Source organism: Pteronotus mesoamericanus, unplaced genomic scaffold (assembly GCF_021234165.1).
Source record: "Pteronotus mesoamericanus isolate MK-2021 breed Mesoamerican mustached bat unplaced genomic scaffold, CSHL_Meso_final contig_24, whole genome shotgun sequence".
NCBI lineage: Eukaryota > Metazoa > Chordata > Mammalia > Chiroptera > Mormoopidae > Pteronotus > Pteronotus mesoamericanus.
In genome coordinates, this window is record NW_026555100.1 from 8637047 (window position 1) to 8658239 (window position 21193).

The window sequence follows — 21193 nt, forward strand, 5'->3', positions numbered from 1 at the left end:
AACAAAACAAAACAGAAAAAAGCCTGAAGCAAAACCTTTTTAAGAGTAGTTACAGATATTACAGGGGTGGGGGCACTAAAACAGAAAATAAGCACCAGTGAGATGCTTTCTAATTTTCTTCTCCCCATCACTCAATACAGACAGCCAGCAAAGCCCGAGTCACTGTTAGGCCCTCCGCCCTTGCAAAAAGGAGAAACAGAAAACTTAAGAATTTTGAAAGGATTTGTGTGTGTGTGTGTGTGTGTGTGTGTGTGTGTAAAAGTCAATGCTATAAATCTAAAATGAAGTCTGTTTTTAAAAAAAGTTCTAAAACAATAGGAAGAAAACACATGGAAGGAACTCCTCGTGGAGACCTGGTTTTTAAGACTGAGGCTCTTTTTACCGAGAATATAAAATGCAGAGGGCTCCATCGGTGGGCGGGGCCTGCTCCCGCAGCCTCTGCCACCCGCTTCCCTTCAGCCGCCCAGCGCTCCCCTGCGTCGCCCTTCCTCTCTCCTTTTAAAAATAAAACCCACTCCTGTGACTTTGATCCTCCTCCAACTCCTGTTGGACAGTGTAGCCACGGTGGCTACTTGGTGTCGAGCTTGGCCATCTCCTGCACATAGATGCCGATGCTCTCGCTGTCGAAGAGGAGAAAGTAGACATTCTTCAGCGAGGACGCGCTTGAATCATCAAAGTGGGCCGAGATGGCTTTGAGGGTCACCTGGGCAGCCGTCTGTTTGGGGAAGCAGTTTCTGTGCCAAAGGAAAAGAAGAGCCCATGTCACTTTGGTTCCCGGGATCCATGGAGTAACTCAGCCCAGGGCAGGGGCAATGCGGGCCCTTCTTATCTTGGCACGGGCCCTGGTTTCTATTGCATGGAGTCTTGACATGTGCCTTCTGGTCCACGCATGATCTCCTTCGATGCTAGTCAGAGGGACAGCCTGCGGGGCACAAGTGGGAGACCCACATCCTCACTTTCTAGGTGCCACACTGACTCAGGGGCAAAGCGTTTAGCCAAGGTCACAGGGCTGGCTAGTGAGCAGTGCCCTGTGCTTGAATCTGTAGCCTGACTGAAGTCAAGTTTGGTTTTAAAAACACTACCAATTCAGCATTTCAAATACCTCGTCTTCAAAACATATAGATGTTTTATTAGCTCCCTCGTAGCTGGTTTATATGATTGTTTATTAAAGGGCAAAAATATATGCTCAAATCTTGTCTTTGTAATTCCTTTTCGTGCTTACTATTCCTCTCATCGACCCATACAGATGTGCGAATGTCGCTTCAGCAGCAGTGACTGGGCAGGGCCCCAAGCACCCGGGAGCCAGGACAGCGCTGCCCGGTGGGCCATGGGAGCAGCCCTCAGGGACACACTCACTGTGGCCACGTGGGCCACCAAGCCCTCCTGGGTGGGTCCAGGACGGGCCTCTGATGTAATTCTGACTCACGGGTAGTGTCCCAGTCCAGAACGTCCTGGCACGCGGTCCCAGCGGAGTAAAGGACTCCGCCCACAGCCTCTGGGCTGGGCTTTGGAGACTCAGCGCTGCTCCTATTGGTGGGGATAGGATTACAGCAGGAAGCCCTACTTCTCGTTTCCCTCTTTGTCTGCCCAGAACTCAGCCTTAACAGAACATCTTTAGAGTGTAAACCGTATCAGTGTCACCGCGGTATCTCTCAAGAGAGGAGTTCAAAATTAAGGCAAGAGCTTGCTTTGGCTATAAGCATGAAGGGAGAAGACATGCTGCAGGTGAGGTTGGAGACCCTCAACATATTCCTGAGATCCTGTTCTCGTGCCCAGGTGGGGTCTGTGACAGAACAATCGTGTCTCCCAGCCCCCCGAGAGCAAACCCTAGATGATAGCCTTCCCTAGCTCTGGGTGTGTGTGTCCCTCCTGCCCCCCAGGGTAGCACTGGAATCCCCAGGGATTCTGAGGCAGTAGGTGTTGGGTGGGTCTTAGAGTCTGAATTCTAACATGGTGGGGTGGCCGCTGCTGGGCTGTTTTCTGATCATGTGTGCTAGACGGGGACAGCTGGTGGGAAGGGGGGCTTTGAACTCTCAAAAAAGGACCCTGCCTCTCGCTCCTCCCCACTGCCTCTCTCCATGTTTTGAAGAACGGAGACCGGGTTTCTTGCTCTGTCACCGGTCAGCAGGCTTGGCTGCACTGGCAGCCCTTGCTCATGTCATCTGGAATGGCCGGAGTGGTTGTGAGTAAGTGGGGGAGCGCTGGTTCCCAGGGAGACGGCTGGACTCAGAGCCTCCCCTGCCCGCGTGGAGAAGCACATCTTACCTGCCACTGGGGAAGGGTGGGAAGGCCACAGACTTGAGCTTCTTGTCTTCTGCTGCCGACAGGCAGTTTTTGATGGTCTCTTCAAGCTGTTCTTCACATTTGTCGGAGCCCCACTGAGGGATGTGACAGTGGATGACAAATTTGGCTGCAAGTCCGCTGGATTGGCTGACAGCGGCTGGAACATAGGAGAGAAACACTGCAGGTTATTTCCTAGTCTTCACCGTAAGCCAGGGGGTTAGGCCAAACCCCACATGGACCTGTTAGATGTGTGGGGGACAAGGAAGCAATAGAGAAGTTGATGGGCAATGTTCCGTGCTTTCGATGGGGACTGGATGTTTACAGAGAGCAGGAGCTGTGATGGACTTGCTTTGGACAGTAGGCACAAGCTTCTTTTAATGAAAGCTGCTGTGGCAGCATATGACTTTCATGTGGCCTTCCAACTAGCCACTAGGTTAGGCTACCTATTCACCATGGTTCCTAATTGAAGGTACACATCAGAGTCATCTCTGGCAGCTGTGGTGGGCTGAGGACTGGCCTCCCCAAAATGTCCACGCCCTTGTCCCTGGAACCTGTGAATGTTACTTTACGTGGCATAAGGGACTTTGCAGATGTGATCCAGTGAGGGATTTTGAGGTGGGGAGATCATTCTTTAAGAGGGAGGGAGGGAGGTCAAGGTCAGAAAAGATGAAGTGACGATGAGGCAGAGTTGGGAAAGACGCATCCAGGAGCCAAGGAACGTGGCCGCCTAGAACTGGAAGACGCAGGAACAGCTTCTCCGAGAAGGAACCAGCCCTGCCAGCACCTTGGATTTAGTTTTTTAAAAAACTGCTTGTAGACTTCTGACTTGCAGAACTCATAAAAGAATAAATCTGTGTTGTGTGAAGCCATGAAATTTGTGGTAATTTGTTATAGCAATGATAGGAAATTAATACAATGGTTTTTAGACTTTCCACGAACAGGCCTGCCCACCCCCCAGCCCGGGATCCTGACTCAGCAGGTCTGGTGCAGGGCTCGTGCCAGTGGCCTAGCGGCCTGGGTAAAGGGCGGGCCCCTGGCTTGGCCGTGCACTCCCTTGGGCAGCGGTGGTCTCTTCGGTCCTCTGAGGAACCTGCAGACAGAAGGCGTTCACACGGCTTGTGACCTGTGCCCCCGGGACTAGCATGCACCCAACAACATCTCTCACTCCCGAAACCCAAGCCCCCTGGGCCCCTTTTTGTCATGGGAACACCCGTCAGTTTCCTCAGACTCATCTTATTCCAGGCCTGTCTGCTTCATTTCCACCGCCGCCTCCCGCCCCGTCCCATCCCGCTTCCTGGCTGAAATCACGACGCACCTGACAGCCACTGTTAACCTGGGCTGAGCTGAGTTCTTTCAGAGAGAAGTTGCATTTGCTTCTGTCACCTGGGGACATGCCCAAACCAAAGCCACATCCTACTAACTTCCCCGCCTGAGGTTTTTGGGCTGCCTGGATTTGGCTGCAAACCTGCGGGAGTACCAGCTTATGGTTCAGATTGTCTAGCGAGGCTTTCCCCGCCTTGGTTAACCCAATGCCAAGGTCAAGATAGATACCTGCTGACCTGTGTGCATGATGGGTCTGTCTTGCTTGCTCTTAAACTGAATGTATCCTGGCTTTATGTGGGGTCTCCTGCTAGACACCCCATCTTGGAAATCTACTCTTTCTTAATGGGATATAAAACAGGGCCTATCCTACAACTGATGGTGTTTTGAAACTGAAGGGAATATGATGTTAGAACTTGACAGACCGCCTCCCCTTTTCCAGATTCACCCCTACCAGTCCCTTCTTCTCAGGGAGACACCGCTCCCAGGCCACGGAGGCTTAGACCTAACAGATTTGTACCAGTTTCTTAGCTCACGATCGTTCCCTGCAGCTGCCTCCTGGATTCACTTGTTTCTCACAGTGAGGCCGACAACAGTCCTTTCAGTGAGAGCCTGGATTTCTGACTCTTAAAAGTCTGAAATCGTGCATCCTTTGCCTTCCCTTTTGAATAATAACAAAGTAACATGTGGGAATCCTTGGTTGACAATTTTTCCCCTCAGGTGCTCGGAAGATACTTCTTTCTCGTCTCCAAGCAGCACGCTTTGTGGAGAAGGCCGCTGTCAGGAGAACAGTCTTCACAAATGATCTGCCTGTCCTCTTGGATTGCTTTTCAGTTTTCTCGTGAGTTTTGAACTTCTGAAGTGTCACCATGATTTTCATTTATTATACTCAGTATGTTCAACCTAAGGACTCATGGGTTTTATTCTGGGAAATTCTCAGCTATCATCTTTTAAAATGCTGTTTCTCTACCTTCTGTTTTCTGCCTCTCAATCTCTAGAAGCTGGAGCCTCTTGTTCTGTGCAGAGCAGCTACTTCCTTCCTCCCCTGACAGGCAGTTTTCTGGGTGCCTCCCCAGACCCCCCTCTCCCCCCCCGCGGTCCAGATCCAGTTTTTCGTCGCCGATTCAGGGCTCTGTCTCATGGTGATGTAGAGATGTAAGTCCAGACATTGAGCCAGTGGGCAACCTGCCTTGGGCGAGGGGCTCCCTGTTCCCATCGGCTACCCCAGAAAACAGATTTCACACAAGCCTCAGCCCTGGGTGGAGGTCAGGGCTAAAGACCGTGGGAGTTCTATCCAGCCCTTGCTTTTAGTGCTGAGCCTGGCTCTGGCTCTCCCCGAGGGTGAGGTGGCTTGGTCTCATCACCATAGAGTCAGTCTCCTGATGGTTCTCCAGACCTGGAGCCAAACATGGATCTTAGACCTTCCCTTGCTGTTGCCGCACCAGCTCTCCTGTCCCTGCCCACTCGTATGTCTATCTTATATTTCAGTGTGGCTCTGTCTTGAAGTTAACAAAAAAAAAATTCTACCATTGTTCTGTTGTAATGTGCAGGCTGTAAAGGGTGGGTTCACACTCCTTCCTGTCTGGAAGCCCTAATTACTTTTCCAGCCATCTAATCTGATCATGACAGTCCCCAGCTCAAATTTCAAAGATGCCCCTCTTGGGCTGTACAGGGTCTCCTACCTGCTGCTCCCTGCTGGCTCATGACCTGAGGCTTCTCACATACATCACCCTTACAGCCACCATGTCCCTGCCCTCACGTGTTCTCCCCCAAGCAGCGGGCGAGCTCTGCCGTCTCTCCGTGCCCCACTACTGTGTCTGTCCTTCCTCCTAGACTGTCCAGGGCTTGGGGGCTGCAGTGGGAGTTACCGTCTCTGGAGCCCCAGCATCAGGACAGCACCCGGCACTGACCACGACGGTCACCGGGAGCGGTACAGGTCAGGACGCAGACCTGCAGTTGGACCCGCCCGTCAAAAAATGACCCAATAATCTTGAAAACAAGTGTCCAAACAAAAACTTAAGCACAAATACTTGTAGCAAATCTATTTACAATAGCTAAAGTGGAAACAACCCAAGTGATGAATGGATATACAAAGTGGAATATTATTCAGCCATAAAAAGGAATGATGTTCCGATACATGGTGCCGCATGATGGACCTTGAAGAACTTGTTATGTGAAAGAAGTCAGACACAAAAGGTCACATGTTATATGCGTCCACTTATATGACGAGTCCAGGAGAGGGAAATCCATAGAGACGGAGGCAGATGGGTGGCTGCCGGGGGAAGAGGGAGAAGAATGGCTGCTTAAATTAAAGTTACCCAATAACTCCAGACCATTTTTGGGTGACCTGATATAAACCGACTGGAACTATCCAGATATTTTATAGCCTCCAAAGCATATGAAATGATCTACATGGGGCTGCTCATATTAAAAAATAGCTTTCTGATCAGTTACGGCATATTTTGCTTTGCAAAAGATGATGCGTGAAGCACGTAGTGGGAGAGGGAGGTGGAGAGGCTGTGCTGGGCATACGGGCCCATCTCCACACTTACCTTCGGCGACTTCCAAGGGGCCTTGGGATTTGCGGAGCTCCTTTACCGTTTCCAAGAACTCTTTCCCCCCGGCCTTTTCCAAGGCCTTACCTGTGAAGGAGAACAAGGGGAAGCCACTGTGTTTGTTCTTGTCGATGTCATTAACTTCACTGTTTGACATACTTTTATCGGGCCAGCAAAAACAAACAAATCATACTTAGAAAGTCAGAATAAAACTCTGCAGCTGAAATCTTCGTTAGTCAGTAGGCACTGGTGGCTGGGGTCTCTGGCTTCTGTGCATTGGGACACAGATTTGAACAAACCCTTTTTTAGAAGAATTTTAATAATCCTCATCTGTGGATATTTTTTAAAAATTTATTTGAGAGAGAAGAAAAGAGAGAGGGAGAGAGAGGGAGAGAGGGTGTAGGGAGGGAGAGAGAAATGTGGATTGGTTACTTCCCCTATGTGCCCGGACCGGGGCTCGAACCTTCAACCTTTTTGTGTACAGGATGATGCTCCAACCAGGTAAGACACCTGCCCAGGGCTTTAATTTTGTTTTCTTTTTAAACTTATTGATTTTTAGAGGGGGGAGGAGAGAAACATTTTTTTTGTTGTTCCACTTACTAACACATTGATTGGTTGATTCTTGTATGTTCCCTGACAAAAGATTGAACCCACAACTTTGGCATATCTGGATGATGCTCTAAGCAACTGAGCTACCTGGTCAGGGCCTCTAATAAACTCTTAAAGAACTTTTTTGGGGGTAATTTGGCCATAAAGTGTATCATGACATGAATCTAAAGATGATTTTGTATTAAAAAATTAGGCTCTGGTGTTCTGTTCTTTGGGCTCAGTCTCTGTTGTGTTGGTTAAATTCAATTATCTTGATTTGACGGCAGCATCCCATGCTGGGGTGGATTTCACAGGCCCTCCTGTCATCAGCTTATAAGCCTTGCCCCAGAGTCACAGTAGGTCCAGGGGATGCAGCCACAATGGCGAGCCCAGGCCTGAGGTGGCCCGTGGCTCAGCGGAAACCTCTGGGCAGAGTACCGGGGTCCTGCTCCCCTCCCACCACCGCCAATGTGTTGTAAGTCCGTGGCGTCAAAGGACAGACAGGCCCAGGACACCTAGAATGCTGCTCCCCAGTGCGGGCCTTGATTTTCAATGGAAAAATGTAGAGCTTTCCACTGGGAGATCCTTTGACTCTTCGATGTTAGGACAGTTTTGACTTGATATTTCAGGGCTGCGCTACTATAGAGGACAAGCGGGACCCCCAGGAGATGGCAGGACCCCCGCTCTCGCCCACTAGGAACCTCATGCTGAGACACAGGGGCAAATCTGTCCAAACAAGGGTGACTGCTGCCCTCAGTGGGAGATCCGGTATTTCCCCTCATATATGTCCATCGTCTTCCGAATTCGATGCTCTGGATGTCCGGGGCAAGGCTCAACTCTCTTTATGGTGATTAGTAGTTATTATTTTCAATTCAGAGGCTTCCCTAGAATCTGGATGAGGGGGCCTCCCTGCTCCACATTCACACACTCGATTATGTTCGGAGAGCCACAGTGCATCGGACTCCTCAGTTAGGGAAAATGCCATCCCAGCAGTCACTCTCCACCGGGCAGGGGATGGGGAGAGGATTTCTTCAGGAATGTACTTGGGTTTCAATGATACAATTTGGAAACGGTTATCACGGGCTAACCCAAGTGCCTCTAAGTCTCTTTCTGGGCCTCAGACTCCCACCCAGTGCTGACCGGCTGGGTCACAGAAGCCTGGAGGAGGCCAGGTAACCAGGCTTGGTTGCCAAGTTCCTGCTGACAGCAGGGGAAATAGCCTAAGCTGCTGCCCTCTGCTGCCCAGTCAGGGGCCGGATGCAAATGTGTAACAGGCAAGGTGAGTCCACCCCTTCCCTGAGGGCTTCTGATGAGGGATCTTGCTGTCTGTGGAAATACTCCAGTGAGGAATGCCAGAACGAGAGCATCTCCACTTCGCTGCCCCTAATGAATGGACCAACCTAGAAATGGAGCATCAGTGAGAGACAACCAACCAGGCATTGTGTGCCTCCTGGTGGACGAACATTCCATCACTGGCCGAGCCATGTTGCCAGTTTTTTAACTTGAATCTTACCAAGCCTCTAGATCGACTGCCAACTTATAAGAAAGACAGAAAAGAAACATATTTAAGGACACCAGGTGTATGCAAGCAACAAAATCTGGGCTGTCATCTGCCTTCCTATACAAATAAATTGCAAAAACAATGAGGCGGGGAGGAAGGGGAAACTATGGGCTACAAGAGACTTAAAATGCTTATCATCTGATTGTAACGTGTGGGCTTATTTGGATCCTGAATCAAATAAACAAATTTTAAAAAATTGACGTTAATTCTAGCCGCAACTGGAATTTAAACACTGTTACTTGATATTAACTTAAATTTTCCAGTTGTGATACGATATTATGGTTATATTGTTAAAAAATAGCCCTCATTATTCTGAAGTATTCACAGAGAAAATGATATGATGTTTGGAGGGATACATGTTGGGGCAGAGTTGAAACAAATTTGGTCATGGGTTGATAATTTTCCCAACAGGGTGCATAAGGATTCATTATACTCCTCTGTTATTTTATGTATGCCTGAACTTTTCTGTAATAGCAACCAATTTTTAAAACGAATAAATGAGGGTCTCATTTGCGTGGATTACTGGTTTGGGTGACAGTAGTGGAGAATGGAACACAAGAGGAGGGAGCCCTTCTAACGACACAAAAGTAAGAAGACTATTATTTATTAAATGCTTATGAGCCCAGTACTGTGCGAAGGACCATCCATGTATTATCTTATTCCACCTTCACAGCACTCCCATGAGCCAGGAACTACTCTGTTACCTGCACTGACAGGGGACGGAACGGACGTTCAGCATGATAAGAGACCTGTTTAAAGCCACAGAGCTAGGAAGTGATTAAAAACTCCAGGACACAGACACAGGTTGGCTCCAGAACCTCCGCTGCTGGGGTCTGAGCTTGAGTTTTTCCTCCAACACCAGTGCTCTTTCTGTTCTACCACCACCCTGCCACTTAAAAAATGGGAATATCTTTACTGTTTTCCTAAAATAAAAACGCGAACTATTGAAATAGTAAAGTTGGACACCGTCACTTGTTTTGCTTGTGAGAAGCTAGGACACACATACATCCAAACAGAGCTCAAGATTAAGGTCACCGGGGGAGTCTTTCCACGGAGACAGGGAGTTGGTATTGGTAGGGCCTGAGCTGGGTTTGAAGAGTGAAGAAGGAATTTCCACCATTTCTGCTTCTGTGCAAGAGAAGTCCTGCTTCTCTGCAATGAACCCCCCACTCCTCAGTGCTGTCCTATCTCCTTTTCTGCAAAGTAAGTGCCTTCTGCTGCCAAGAGGGGAAACATAGTGGGCCCAGCAGCCTGGGGCCCCGCTGCCGCTGCCCAGGGATGAACAACTAGCAACTGCCTTAAATCCCCTATCTCAGAAGTGAGCCCTGCATTCCAAAGACAAAGCCCTTTCTTTGCTCACTTCACTCTTTCAATGGAGAGTTTAAGGCGCCTCTGTTTTGTGATCTAAGATGGTGATCTTTAGTATGCTATTATATTACCATGGTTCGGTGCCCATAATAGCTCACCTTCCTAAGCTCTTCTACCGAGCCTGGTACCATCCCCACCTTAAAGGCAGCTACTGTTTTCTAGATGCCCTTTTCCTTTTTGCCAATGGTGTTCTCACCACTTAAGCTTAAAACATATGTAGATTTTACCCAAAACATGTATAACAACGTTGCTGGCAGTATTACTCATTGTTGTCCAAACCAGAAACTACCCAATACCACCAACTATGGAATAGATCAACAAATTGTGGTATAGTCCTACAGTGGAATACTATACAGCAAAGAAAATGAATGGATGGATTTCAACAATATGGGTGGATTTCGCAAATACAAAGTTGAGCAAAAGGAGCCAGACACAAAAGAAGACACACTGCATGATTTCACTTACATAAACTCTGAAGCAGATGACACTATCTATGCTTTAGAAGATAAGACAGTGGTCACCCATGGAGGGAATGGTAACTGGGGTTGGGGAGGGAGACACTTCTGAGGTGCTGGTAAGGATCTGCTTCATGATCAAGGTGCTGCTTACAAAGATGTGTTCACTTCGAGAAATACTCACCAAGCTGTGCGCTAATGATCTGTTTTTATATAGCACTTCAATAAAAATTTCAAAAATATATGCAGATTTAAAACAAAATTACTCTCTAGTAATGCTATTCAATTATACGCTAAGCAGAGTCTGACATGGTACCCCAAGCAGGGCATATCCAGGTGACAATGAGCAACTTCATAAGAACTTGCTCAAACAGCGGGTTATCCTATGGCACCTCTACCAAAGTCTCAGGACCTTACCTATATCTTCCTTGAGGTCAATTTCGGCTGTGGTTGGGTGGACGATGCCCTCCACTCTCATGGAGCCAATATGGCTGATGTCACTCTGGGTCAGGGACAACTGCATTAGGAAGAAAAGATGGAGGGAGAGGGCAGGAAAGATAAAATCCTGTTAAAAATCTTCATTATTACATCATATCTGTTCATTCTTCCAATTATTAATCCTGACTGTCAACATTAAGGGCTGTATGTAGAGCAACTGCCTCAAGCTTCTCAGGTGTTTGGTTTTCATTAGGCTCTTCTTGAGCTCAGAGTGTTTGATGCAACAAATCACCTCCTCTTCCAGGAGCAGAAATGGGACCTCTCTTCTTCCTTTCTCTACAGACTCTTCCTTTGTGTCCCAGTCCTGGCAGCCTTGGTGTTTGGTGATGTATTCTCTGAGTAGCTCTTGTGAGGGAAGCCTGGGGCTTGCTCTCTTTTATGCCTTCTGTTCCCTGCATCTTTCCCAGAGCTGCACAGAGCTTTGGGGCAGAGATGCAAAGCTGGCGACCTTGCTTGAGAAGTGATGGGCTCCAGGACCCTGACCTGCCTGTGTCTGGCCACATTGCCTTTAGGGGACCACACTGTTGGGACTATACTTGGGAAATGCTGCCCTATATGCTCATAGCTTAGTGTAATGGAGGTGTTATCCATCATCTCCCCATGTGAGCAAGAAGCTCCTGTTCCCCTAGAGAAGGGAGAGAAAGCTAATCGTCATGTAACTGCGGATGGCCCCTAGAGGGGACATAAATTCCACCTCTTTGCTTCTGGCTTTCATGAGTGATGAATTAGGAACCTGCCCCATTTACACTTTTCTAACATGCTCTTCCTAACGGCTTCAGTAGGAGTTCACACTCTACTGTTGTCAGGCAGCAAACATTCAAACTACCAGGGATATGATGAACTGTTGCCTTGTGGATCTTATTGCAGCCCCACTTGAGTTGATAGATAAATTGTCTGTTTGGTAAACTTTGATGCTGTGGGAATGAATTACTTGCATATCTGGCTGGGGTGCTGTTGTGTTGGAGACTGTTCAAATCTCTAGCCGTGTCTGTTTTCTTCCTGCCACTGGGAAAGGCAAGCAGACTAAATTATTGGCAAATAATTCATTTCTAACACCAGGGGTTTTCAGGAAACATATTTCTATTTTCTTTCTTTGATAAATTACATTGAGCCATGTAAGGTGGACCTCCCAAAGCCTGTTTGAGAAAGTTAGCTGTGAGTGTGAGCACAGAAATAACAGGGGCAGGGAACCTTCCAGAAAACCAGCAACGACATCCTCTCTGCTGACTAGAAGGATTCTCGAGGCTTACCTTTGGCTGACCAACATCAACAGGAACAATGCTCAGAACTACAGAGCTTGTTTACTTTCACAGCACAGACACTGCCCTAGCTCTTTAGTTTAAAAATGAATAATTCAAGACCAGAGTGAAAGCAGATGAGGGAAGCCAGGGATTGAAGGGAGGCATCACTGCTTGTACAGTAGGTTATAAAAATGCAATCACGTTTTACTACAGCACAGTATGATCCTCTTTATTACCTTCTGCCCTAGAACAAGGCTCTTGGAAGAGAGGATGGTGAATCCATCCCCTGGCCCATCTTCAGAGGTGGAGTTTGAAGTTCCTTCTTTGTCGCTGTCCTTCGGTTTGGACTGTGGGTAGAAATCAGAGGAACAGATGGGGAATCATTTGGAAAAAGCCCGAAGTGGCTTGACAAAGCTCTTCCCATGGCTACCACCAATGTGGATATGAAAGGAAGGGGTCAGGCGTTATGTTCTGCTATTCTCAACAAAGAGAAGCAAGGGGCAACAACATAAGGGAGAGAAAAGGGTGCTTCCAAAAGTACGGTGTGTGAAAGGGTTCACAGTGCCTGTAGTCCTCACTCAAACCTGCACACAGGTACGTTACTCTTACTGTTTTCGATGCCTACAGTTTTATGATGATAAGCATCAGTACCAAGTGGGGTCATTCTAGCACATTGCTCAATCCCCCTTCTCCCTGGGGCACTATGGCAGTGCAGCGAGCTCTAATATAATCTCTGTGTTGTCACGGAGGTCTGCGGGCGGGAAACTGATCAGCTCTGAAGTTGCGCTGTCCAGTAGAACTTCCCACGATCATGGAAACGTCCTGCATCTGTGCTGCTCAGTGTGACTGAACACTCAGCTGGTGCAACCGAGGAACAAATTTTAAATTTGATTTAGTTTTAATTAAGTTAAATTCAAATTGAAATAGCCACACATGGATGGCGGTTACTGTGCTGGGCAGCCTATGAAAGTACTAGTCTGCAAATGGCATCTCTGAGCTGTAGCTATTTAGCATATCGGGTAATCCAGAACAACTGAAATCCCACCGGCTGGACTCAGGCGACTATCTAGGGGAGACTAGAGATATTTTAGTGTGCACCGTGGAGTGCTGAGAAATGAAAAGCAGAGTTTCAGGCTGTTAGCTCCCACATAAGATTTTAGTGAGGGCAATGGAAGGGATGTGGAAACAAGAAAACCACCCACACTTTGGGTTTGGAAACCAGTAAACCCTGCCTGATGATTTGAGCATCTCAAGGGCTTCTTACTCTTCTTCTTCATAGACATTCTTGTCATTTTCTCCCAGCACCAAGTTGTGTAGAGTCCCCAGTTCTTTGGAGGTGCAGCTACACCTTCATCTTACGAAAGTTCAACTTTCCTCCTGTTCTGGGAGTCCCTGGCTCACCTTTTTGGACGTCCGTGGTTTGGCAGCCTTGGATTTCTTGCCCCCCTTCTTGCCTGACGTGGCCTTCCTTCCTCTTTTCTCCGGGGGAGGGGAGAGGATAGTTTCCGACTTGCCTTTGGTCCCTCGCTTTTTGGCCAGCAGTTCGGGGTGAATTCTGGGCAATACTCCTCCACTGGCAATGGTCACTCCTTTTAGCAGCTGAAGAAAGAAATACACAAGTCCAGAGAGCTAAGAGCGTTCTGACTGTGGGTTTAATACAATGCTAACTGATTTTAAAACAAGGTCTAGTCTGGTTTTTGCTTTCCGAAAGAAACTGCATGATACACAGTCTATTTGGCTTTCCCTGTTTCACTTGCAGAGCGTGTCTCTGTAGGTACCAAGGCTTCCTGTGATCTTGCGCAGAAAACACAACAAGCAAAGAACAATGAAAGGGTACAGAGGTTGAAACCAGTGATGGGCTCTGGAATTCCAGACATAACAGAGGATAAAGAGCTTCATGCACGGGGAGCACAGCTTGAAAGAATGAGATTCAAAGGTCAACGCTAGGGCTCGACCCAGTTAACAGCAGATCAGTGGTCTCTGCACTCTTTTGATCATGTAGTAAAACACGTGTGACCAGGCATCTCCCAACTGCTACCTGTTCACTTTAACTAACGGGCAGGTACTATACTATTCCACTGACACATTGTACACACCCTAGTGCAGCGATGCTCCAAGTGTGGTCTGCAGCCAGGGCTGGCGCACAAACTATTTGGTACCCATCTGTGCCAAAGTACAGGGATCATGAGGAAGAGTCTAGAGATCTTTACAGTAAATTGGCAGAGTTATTGTGTATCTATTGGAGCTAAAAATAAAAATCTGATCACTTGTAGATTGTATTATTTTATTTTTCTAGTAATTATTTTTTATCCTATTTTTAGAAATTATCAGCCCATGATGGACTGGAAATAAGAATCATTTTACAACAGACAGTTTGAGAAAATGGGATCAGAAAAAAAATACAAATAAAAATCTTTTAAAAAAATATTGAATCTTTATTATATTTTTTCCATTACCATTTAGTCCCTTAAACCTCCCTCCCCTCAGCAATCACCACACTATTGTCCATGTCCATGAGGCCTTGGTCCTTTTTGCTCAATCCCTCGACCCCCTAACCTTGCTCCTCCTACACTAGCTTTCATCCTGCTCTCTATCTCTGAGTCTGTCTCTTGTTTTGCTTGTAGTTCAGTTTGTTCATTAGATTCCATATATGAATGAAATCATACGGTACTTGTCTTCCTCTGACCGGCTTATTTCACTTAGCATAATGTTCGCCAGGTCCATCCATACTGTCGCAAAGGGTAAAATTTTCTTTTTTAGGGCCGAGTGGAATTCCATTATGTAAATGTCCCATAGTTGTTTTATCCACTTATCTACTGATGGACACTTGGACTGCTTCCATATCTTGGCGATTGTAAATAACACTGCAATCAATATAGAGGTGCTCATGTTCTTTCAAATTAGTGTTTTGTCTCCTTTTATGTCTATCAAGTTTTGCTTTACATATTCAGGTGCTCCTATGTTGGGTGCGTAAATGTTTATTAGGATTATATCCTCTTGTTGGATTGTTCCTTATCATTATATAGTATCCTTCTTTGTCTCTTACTATAGCCTTTGTTTTAAAGCCTATTTTGTCAGATACAGGTTCTGCTACCCCAGTTTTTTTTTTCTTTCCCATTTGCACGAAATATCTTTTTCTAACGCTTTACTTTTAGCCTGTGTGTATCTTTCAATCTGAGAGGGATCTCTAGGAGGCAGCATATATATGGGTCTTATTTCCTTACCCATTCAGCTACCCTCTGTCTTTTGGTTGAAGCATTTAAGCCATTGACACTTAAGCTGACTATTGATAGATACATATGAGGTGCCATTTTTTCTTAGACTGTTTTCCTCTATTTTCTCTCTCTTTCTCTTCTTCTTCTTAAAGCAAGCCCTTTAACATTTGTTGTAATACTGGTTTGGTGTTAACAAACTCCTTTAGTTTTTTCTTGTCTGGGAAGCTCCTTATTTTGCCTTTGCTTTTTAAATGACAGCCTTGCTGGGTAAAGTAGCCTTGGTTGTAGGTCCTTGCTTTTCATCACCTTGAATATTTCATGCCATTTCTTCTGGCCTGAAATATTTCTGATGAGTAATCAGATAATAGTCTGACTGGTGTTCCCTTATAGGTATTTACTTGCTTTTATCTTGCAGCTCTTAGGGTTCTTTCCATATTTAAGCCTTGTCATTGTAATTATGATGTGTCTTGGCATAGGCCTCTTTGGGTCCAACTTGCTTGGCACTCTCTGAGCTTCCTGTACTTGTGCAATGTTTTCCTTTACCAGATTAGGGAAGTTTTTGGTTACTATTTCTTCAAATAGGTTCTCGATCCCTTGCTCACTTCTCTTTTCCTTCTGGTATCCCGCGATGCAGATGTTGTTATGCTTCATGTTGCCCAAGATGTTTTTTAAGCTCTCCTCATTTTTTGTTTAAATATATAACTTTATTATATTTTTTCCATTACCATTTAGTCTCCTTATACCCCTTTCCTCCCAGCAATCACCACCCTGTGGTCCATGTCCATGAGTCCTTTTTCTTTTTTGCTCAATCCCTCCACCCCCAGCTCCCTTCATTTTTTAAATTCTTTTTTCTGTTTGCTCCTCTCATTGCTTTTTTCTACCTTGTCTTCCAAAACACTGATTCGATCCTCTACTTCATCTAACCTACTGTTTATTCCTTCTAGTATATTGTTTATCTCAGATACTGCATTCTTTATTTCTGACTGATCCTTTTTTTATGGTTTCTAGGTCATCTTTTTTCATGCTGTTGAGTATCCTTATAATCATTATTCTAAACTCCCTATCTGATAAATTGCTCACCTTTATTTCATTTAGTTCTTCAGGAAAATTTTCTTGCTCTTTTATTTGAGGTGTGTTTCTTTGTCTTCCAATTTTGGCTGCTTTGTATTTTCTGCCTTAGATGTTAAACTAATCAGCTGTTAATGTAATCAAGCTGTAATCAGCAGTCAGGCTGAAGAACCACAGGGTGGAGCAGAGTAATTCCTGTGGGCAGGGCTATAGCTTCCCCTCAGGCTGATGCCATTCAGAGAGGAGTGTTCAGAGATAGCTCCTGCACTATGGGGGATGACTCAGTACATGGATCCTGGTGGCTGTTCTCTCAGTTCTCTCCACTGAGCCACCAACCCAGACTCTCCTCAAGTGTCTCTAGTCTACTCTGCCCTCTCTTTGCCAGCACCCAGGGTAAGTGGCTGCAAACGAAATTTTGTGCTTTGGCCCTCTAAGAGGCTCTCTGCATCTCCAGCTATCTCTCCCTAGCAGACAGAACTCCTGCTGCTCTTCACAGCTGGATGTTATCTGGGTTCCTTTCCAGCTCTGGTGCTAAAGGCTGGGGAGTCTGCCTTGGGGTTTAGACTCCACATTTCTCAGGGGGAAAACCCGGGCCGCTGAAATATCCCTCCGGCACTTCAGCTGCCCCCTGTGGGACACCAGCTAGCTCTCTTGCATCTCTGCACTCCCTACCAGCCACATCATGCTCAAATGTTTTTTTCTGTCTGTCCAAGGTTATAAGGTTTCTCTCCAGCTAGTGTTCAGTTGGTTATTCAAGGTGATTTCTATACAATTTAGTCATAATTCCAGATTGGTCCTGGGAGGAAGTCAGTGTAGCTTCCACTTACTCCTCTGCCATCTTGGATCCTCTTTTTCAGAAATTCTTATATTATCAACTTGCCGCCTTGCACATCCTTGGGGGTGGGTGGGGCAATCACTCCACTTTGGAGTCAGTTCTAAAATATAAAATGTCAGTCCTAATACATGAAGAAGGGCTCTCCTGCCCTCACCAGAGTACACTGTCAACAAAGTTTGGGGGAAGAAACTGTGAAAAGTGTAATATATGTGCACTGCACCTTCCCTAGCAACACACTGAGCTTGCTTTGAAAGAGGAAAAAAGGTTTGACCAGACCCAGAATATATAATGGGATCTATTCCAGAGGTAATTATATTTTGAAGCTGAATGATACAGCTAGCAGAATTGGTTCTTCTATGATTTAAGTTTTTTGATATAAATGTGACTGGGAACTGTAGCAGGAATGATTTGTAGCCAGCTATGGCCACATGCAATAGTGTGTTTGGCAAACCCATTTGGTGGCATGTGTCCATGTTGGAGACATACCTGATTGAGCTCCTCGTCATTGGCAACTGCCAACAGGATGTGTCTTGGGGCTATCCGGGCCTTCTTGTTGTCCCTCGCAGCATTGCCGGCCAATTCTAGAATTTCGGCTGAAATTACAATGAGGAGTTAATAGGCAATCACAGAATGGGGTCTGAGTTTTCTAAAGCCTTTTTTTTTTTTGGAATGGTCTTGGAGTTTGATCACATTTATTCATTTGTGATTTTTATGTCTGAGCATGGAAAGAAATTCAGAAAGCTGAAAAGAATTCAGGTCACAGACAAGTAAGATATTTTAGCAAGACCTGATATATGATCCTGTGGCAAAGTCTTCCAGTTATCCTTTAACATTAATTCCTCCCCATCCTTCTTGGTCTATGGACCTCTGATTTTTTTTTTGCTGAGCCCATATCCATAGGAAGAAATGAAGACAGTTTTTTCCAACCTCCCTTGTTGATAAGTGTGGTCATATGATTAAGTTCCAGCTAATGAAAGGCAAACAGTCGTGTTATATGGTACTTCTTCCTTTTCTACAGGTGGACTGAGGACATGATGGCCGGAATTTGAGCAGCCATCTTTGACCAAGAGGAAGAAAGTTGTGGAGGATAGAGTAACAAGATAGAAGAAACTGAGGTATCTTATGGCTGTGGAGCTTCTTTACCAATCTGGACTATGTTCTATAGACTTCTTTTGTATGAAAGAGAAAATAGACTCTTGTTTAAGCCACTGTTGGCAGAAGTTAATCCTGACCAAAACAAAACCCTAACATAGGACCTGAGCCTCTTTTAGCCTACAGACAGCAGGACCATCTCTGAGGAGAATAGTGATGTAGGTAAAGTCTTTGGTACTTGTTGAGACCCCTTTCTGAATCTCAGTTTCCTCATCACTTGATGCCCCAGGTTCCTCTTGTCCTAAAAGAAAGTGGATGGGAAGAACTGACTTATACTATGGGATGGAGAAATGCTTAGCCCAAGAGGTGAATTCCTAGTGAGGATGCCTATGAGACTTGCGAAGGAAGGTATGTTGGGGCCCAGGGATTTTCCGCATAGCCCTCAGAAACTATGCATGGCGCTGAGATTTACAAACATGTCATTTGGTAAATAGAAAGCAATTTTCCTAAAACTCCATCACATTCTATCAAAGTTTTGGAGTCAAAATTCTATAGAATTATTTTATACCACCTGTATACTTTCTCCTCCCTCCTATTTTGTTATTTTTCCTTCTTCCTCAATTTTAGAACGATGTTCTGCTAAATCAAACTTGTCTGCCTTCAAATGTATGAATGAGCCGATGAGTTGTTTCACTAATACATGGAGGAAAGAGTTGTGTGTATGGGCATGCGTGCATACATTTGTTGTGTGACGTGTTTTCACAGGTGTGTGTGCATGTGTGTGTTGGGGATGGGCTGTAATAATGGCACAAATACTGAAACCCCCAAATTAACAGGTGATTCTCTATGTCTTTAGAATTAACCTAATTTCAAATAAAACAGCACATAAAATCACTATCATTTATAAAGTCTATGGCAATAAAATAAAATTTGGCATAAGTATGCCATATTAACTAAGCAAATGTAATTAACAAAAATTAGAATAAAATAAACATTAAAGTTAAATATTTATGTGACATTTCCATAATGAAAAGCGCTAAATCGCTGCAAATTCATCTCACAACATCCTTTACAGGTTATTAAGCAATGAATAGTGTTTACCAACAATTCATTTATACAGAGGTCATGTTTTCTGAATCAAAGATTGGGGGGTGGGCACTGTAGCTTGAGAAGTATGAGCATATCTGTTGGGACAATGAGACAGAGTATTTGAAATTAATGCCATCATCATATAGTAATATAATAATCTGATTTGTTGTATTCAGACTGCTGCCCAACCCTTTCTTTATCTTAGAAAGTACACCCATCAAAAAGAAATGTAGTTCTTAAAAAGAAAAAAGAAATGTAGTAATATAGCTTTCACTAATAAGCCTCCTGTATGACTCCAAGTTAAAATGTGCAGCTTCCCGCTGTGTGCAGTAAAAAGAGTTTCCTGCCCTGGCGGCACAGATGGTTGGAGCATCGTCCCGTACACCAAAAGGATGTGGGTTCAATCCCCGGTCAGGGCACATGCGGGCGGCAACTGATCGATGTTTCTCTCTCACATCAATGGCTCTCTCCTCTAAAATCAGTGGATATATTCTTGGGTGAGGATTAAAAAAAAAAGAAGGTTCTTGCACTTCCCCATCTCAGTGCCCCATGCCTGGGAGGAAGGTACACTCCTTCACCCTTTTTTCTAAATAGGTGTAGGGGCCAAGGAGCCTCCCAATTTTAAGCTCCTGAGCAATCAAATTTAATATACCATCTTGGACCATCCCTCTCCTTTCTCTGTCACCTGCATTTAGAGGAAGAAGTTAAGCATCCTCCCAGGTTCATTGACTTAGCTGTCAGCACGAAAAGCAGGGCTAATGGGAAGCCCTACATTCTTGGAGCCTTCAAGAAGCCCCTGAAGGTCAGGTTATTTTCAGCTTGATAGACAGATGCACAGATATGAAATTCTCAGACAGAGAAACCTGCTGAAATCAAATGCAGCACAGGAGAGCAAAGGCAGCGCGATTCAGCAGGTGGCACGAAGCAGGGCGCAGGGTGACTCGCGTGCAGCTGCGCTCCGGTCCCCCCTTCCAAAACCAGTGTGAGAAAGCGCGCCTTGATCATGTGCTCTAGGGCAAAAGCAGAAGTAGAGGTCTTTCTTTTTCTTCTTTTTCTGTAAAGGGGAAAACTTCTTAATGATACACAGTAGAAAATCAAGACCAAGGAGTTATTTTCTCTGCTGAATGTTTAGTCTGAACCTTTCTTGGGACAGAGACATCACCATCTAAATGTTTGAAATAACATTCATCACTATTATTTTCAAATGCTGTTCTGACAAATGCATTCATGTGTACTATAAAATAAGCATTAGAGTTAAATATTTATATGGTATTCCCATAATGAAAAGTGTTACAATGCTGAGAATTCGTTCTCCCATCTTGTCCATGTTATAGTTGCTACATTCCTGAGTGACTATTGGTTTTGGGAACACAAGTATCCTTCTATTAGCAATCAGTAGGAAAACTGGATTTATATAGCACACATTTGCTTCATGGGAAATTCTGCAGGAAGATCATTGCTCTGTTAAATGGGAGAGACTTCTATGGAAGTTTATAGACTTCCATAGCAAATCTCTCACTTCTTGGAAGTCTCATTTCCAGCAATAGCAACCATCTGGAATGCAGCTGAGTATCTGGTAGTAAAAAAAATGATTTCTGCAGCCAAAAGGGATGTTGGAAAGCTCACCATGCACATTATTTTAGAAGAGCCTGCGTCTTCTCATTTTGTACTCAGTGTGAATCAACACTAGAAATCCCAGCTCCAGCACGTGGGAAACACCACGTTAAATGGGAGGTTGGGACAGAGGGCGTGGAGTGGCCACTCCTTCTAGTCTGTGTCCTTCCCTGGCCCCTTTTGGCTTGTACACTTGCCCACTAGGTGACAGTGGCCCTGGGGATCTGTGTGGGCCCTTTGCCCTGCTCGGGCCATGTGGTCTTTGGGAGGAGTCACATCCATTTGTGGCTGCAGCTTCCACCTACCTGCCCATGTGGTCAGATTTGCACCTCCAGCTCTGCAGTGATGTCACCTGGGACTCCTCACGTGAGTGTTCCACAGGTAGATCAAACGCTTCAAATCCAGAAAGCC

The 21193-nt window shown here is 45.5% G+C and overlaps 1 protein-coding gene across 1 annotated transcript in view; it reads right to left on the bottom strand.

Annotated features, from left to right (window-relative positions):
* Positions 1 to 83: 83 nt before the first annotated feature.
* LOC129069777 (core histone macro-H2A.2) overlaps positions 84 to 21193 on the bottom strand; it is a 51380-nt gene continuing 30270 nt past the window's right edge. Inside the window, exons 3-9 of the mRNA XM_054572423.1 lie at positions 17474 to 17580; positions 13271 to 13468; positions 12106 to 12216; positions 10543 to 10647; positions 6156 to 6240; positions 2266 to 2440; positions 84 to 734 (exon numbers count right to left, since the gene is read on the bottom strand). Of these exons, the coding sequence (XP_054428398.1) occupies positions 569 to 734; positions 2266 to 2440; positions 6156 to 6240; positions 10543 to 10647; positions 12106 to 12216; positions 13271 to 13468; positions 17474 to 17580 (947 nt within the window). The 3' untranslated portion in view covers positions 84 to 568. The remainder of the gene's footprint in view (positions 735 to 2265; positions 2441 to 6155; positions 6241 to 10542; positions 10648 to 12105; positions 12217 to 13270; positions 13469 to 17473; positions 17581 to 21193) is intronic.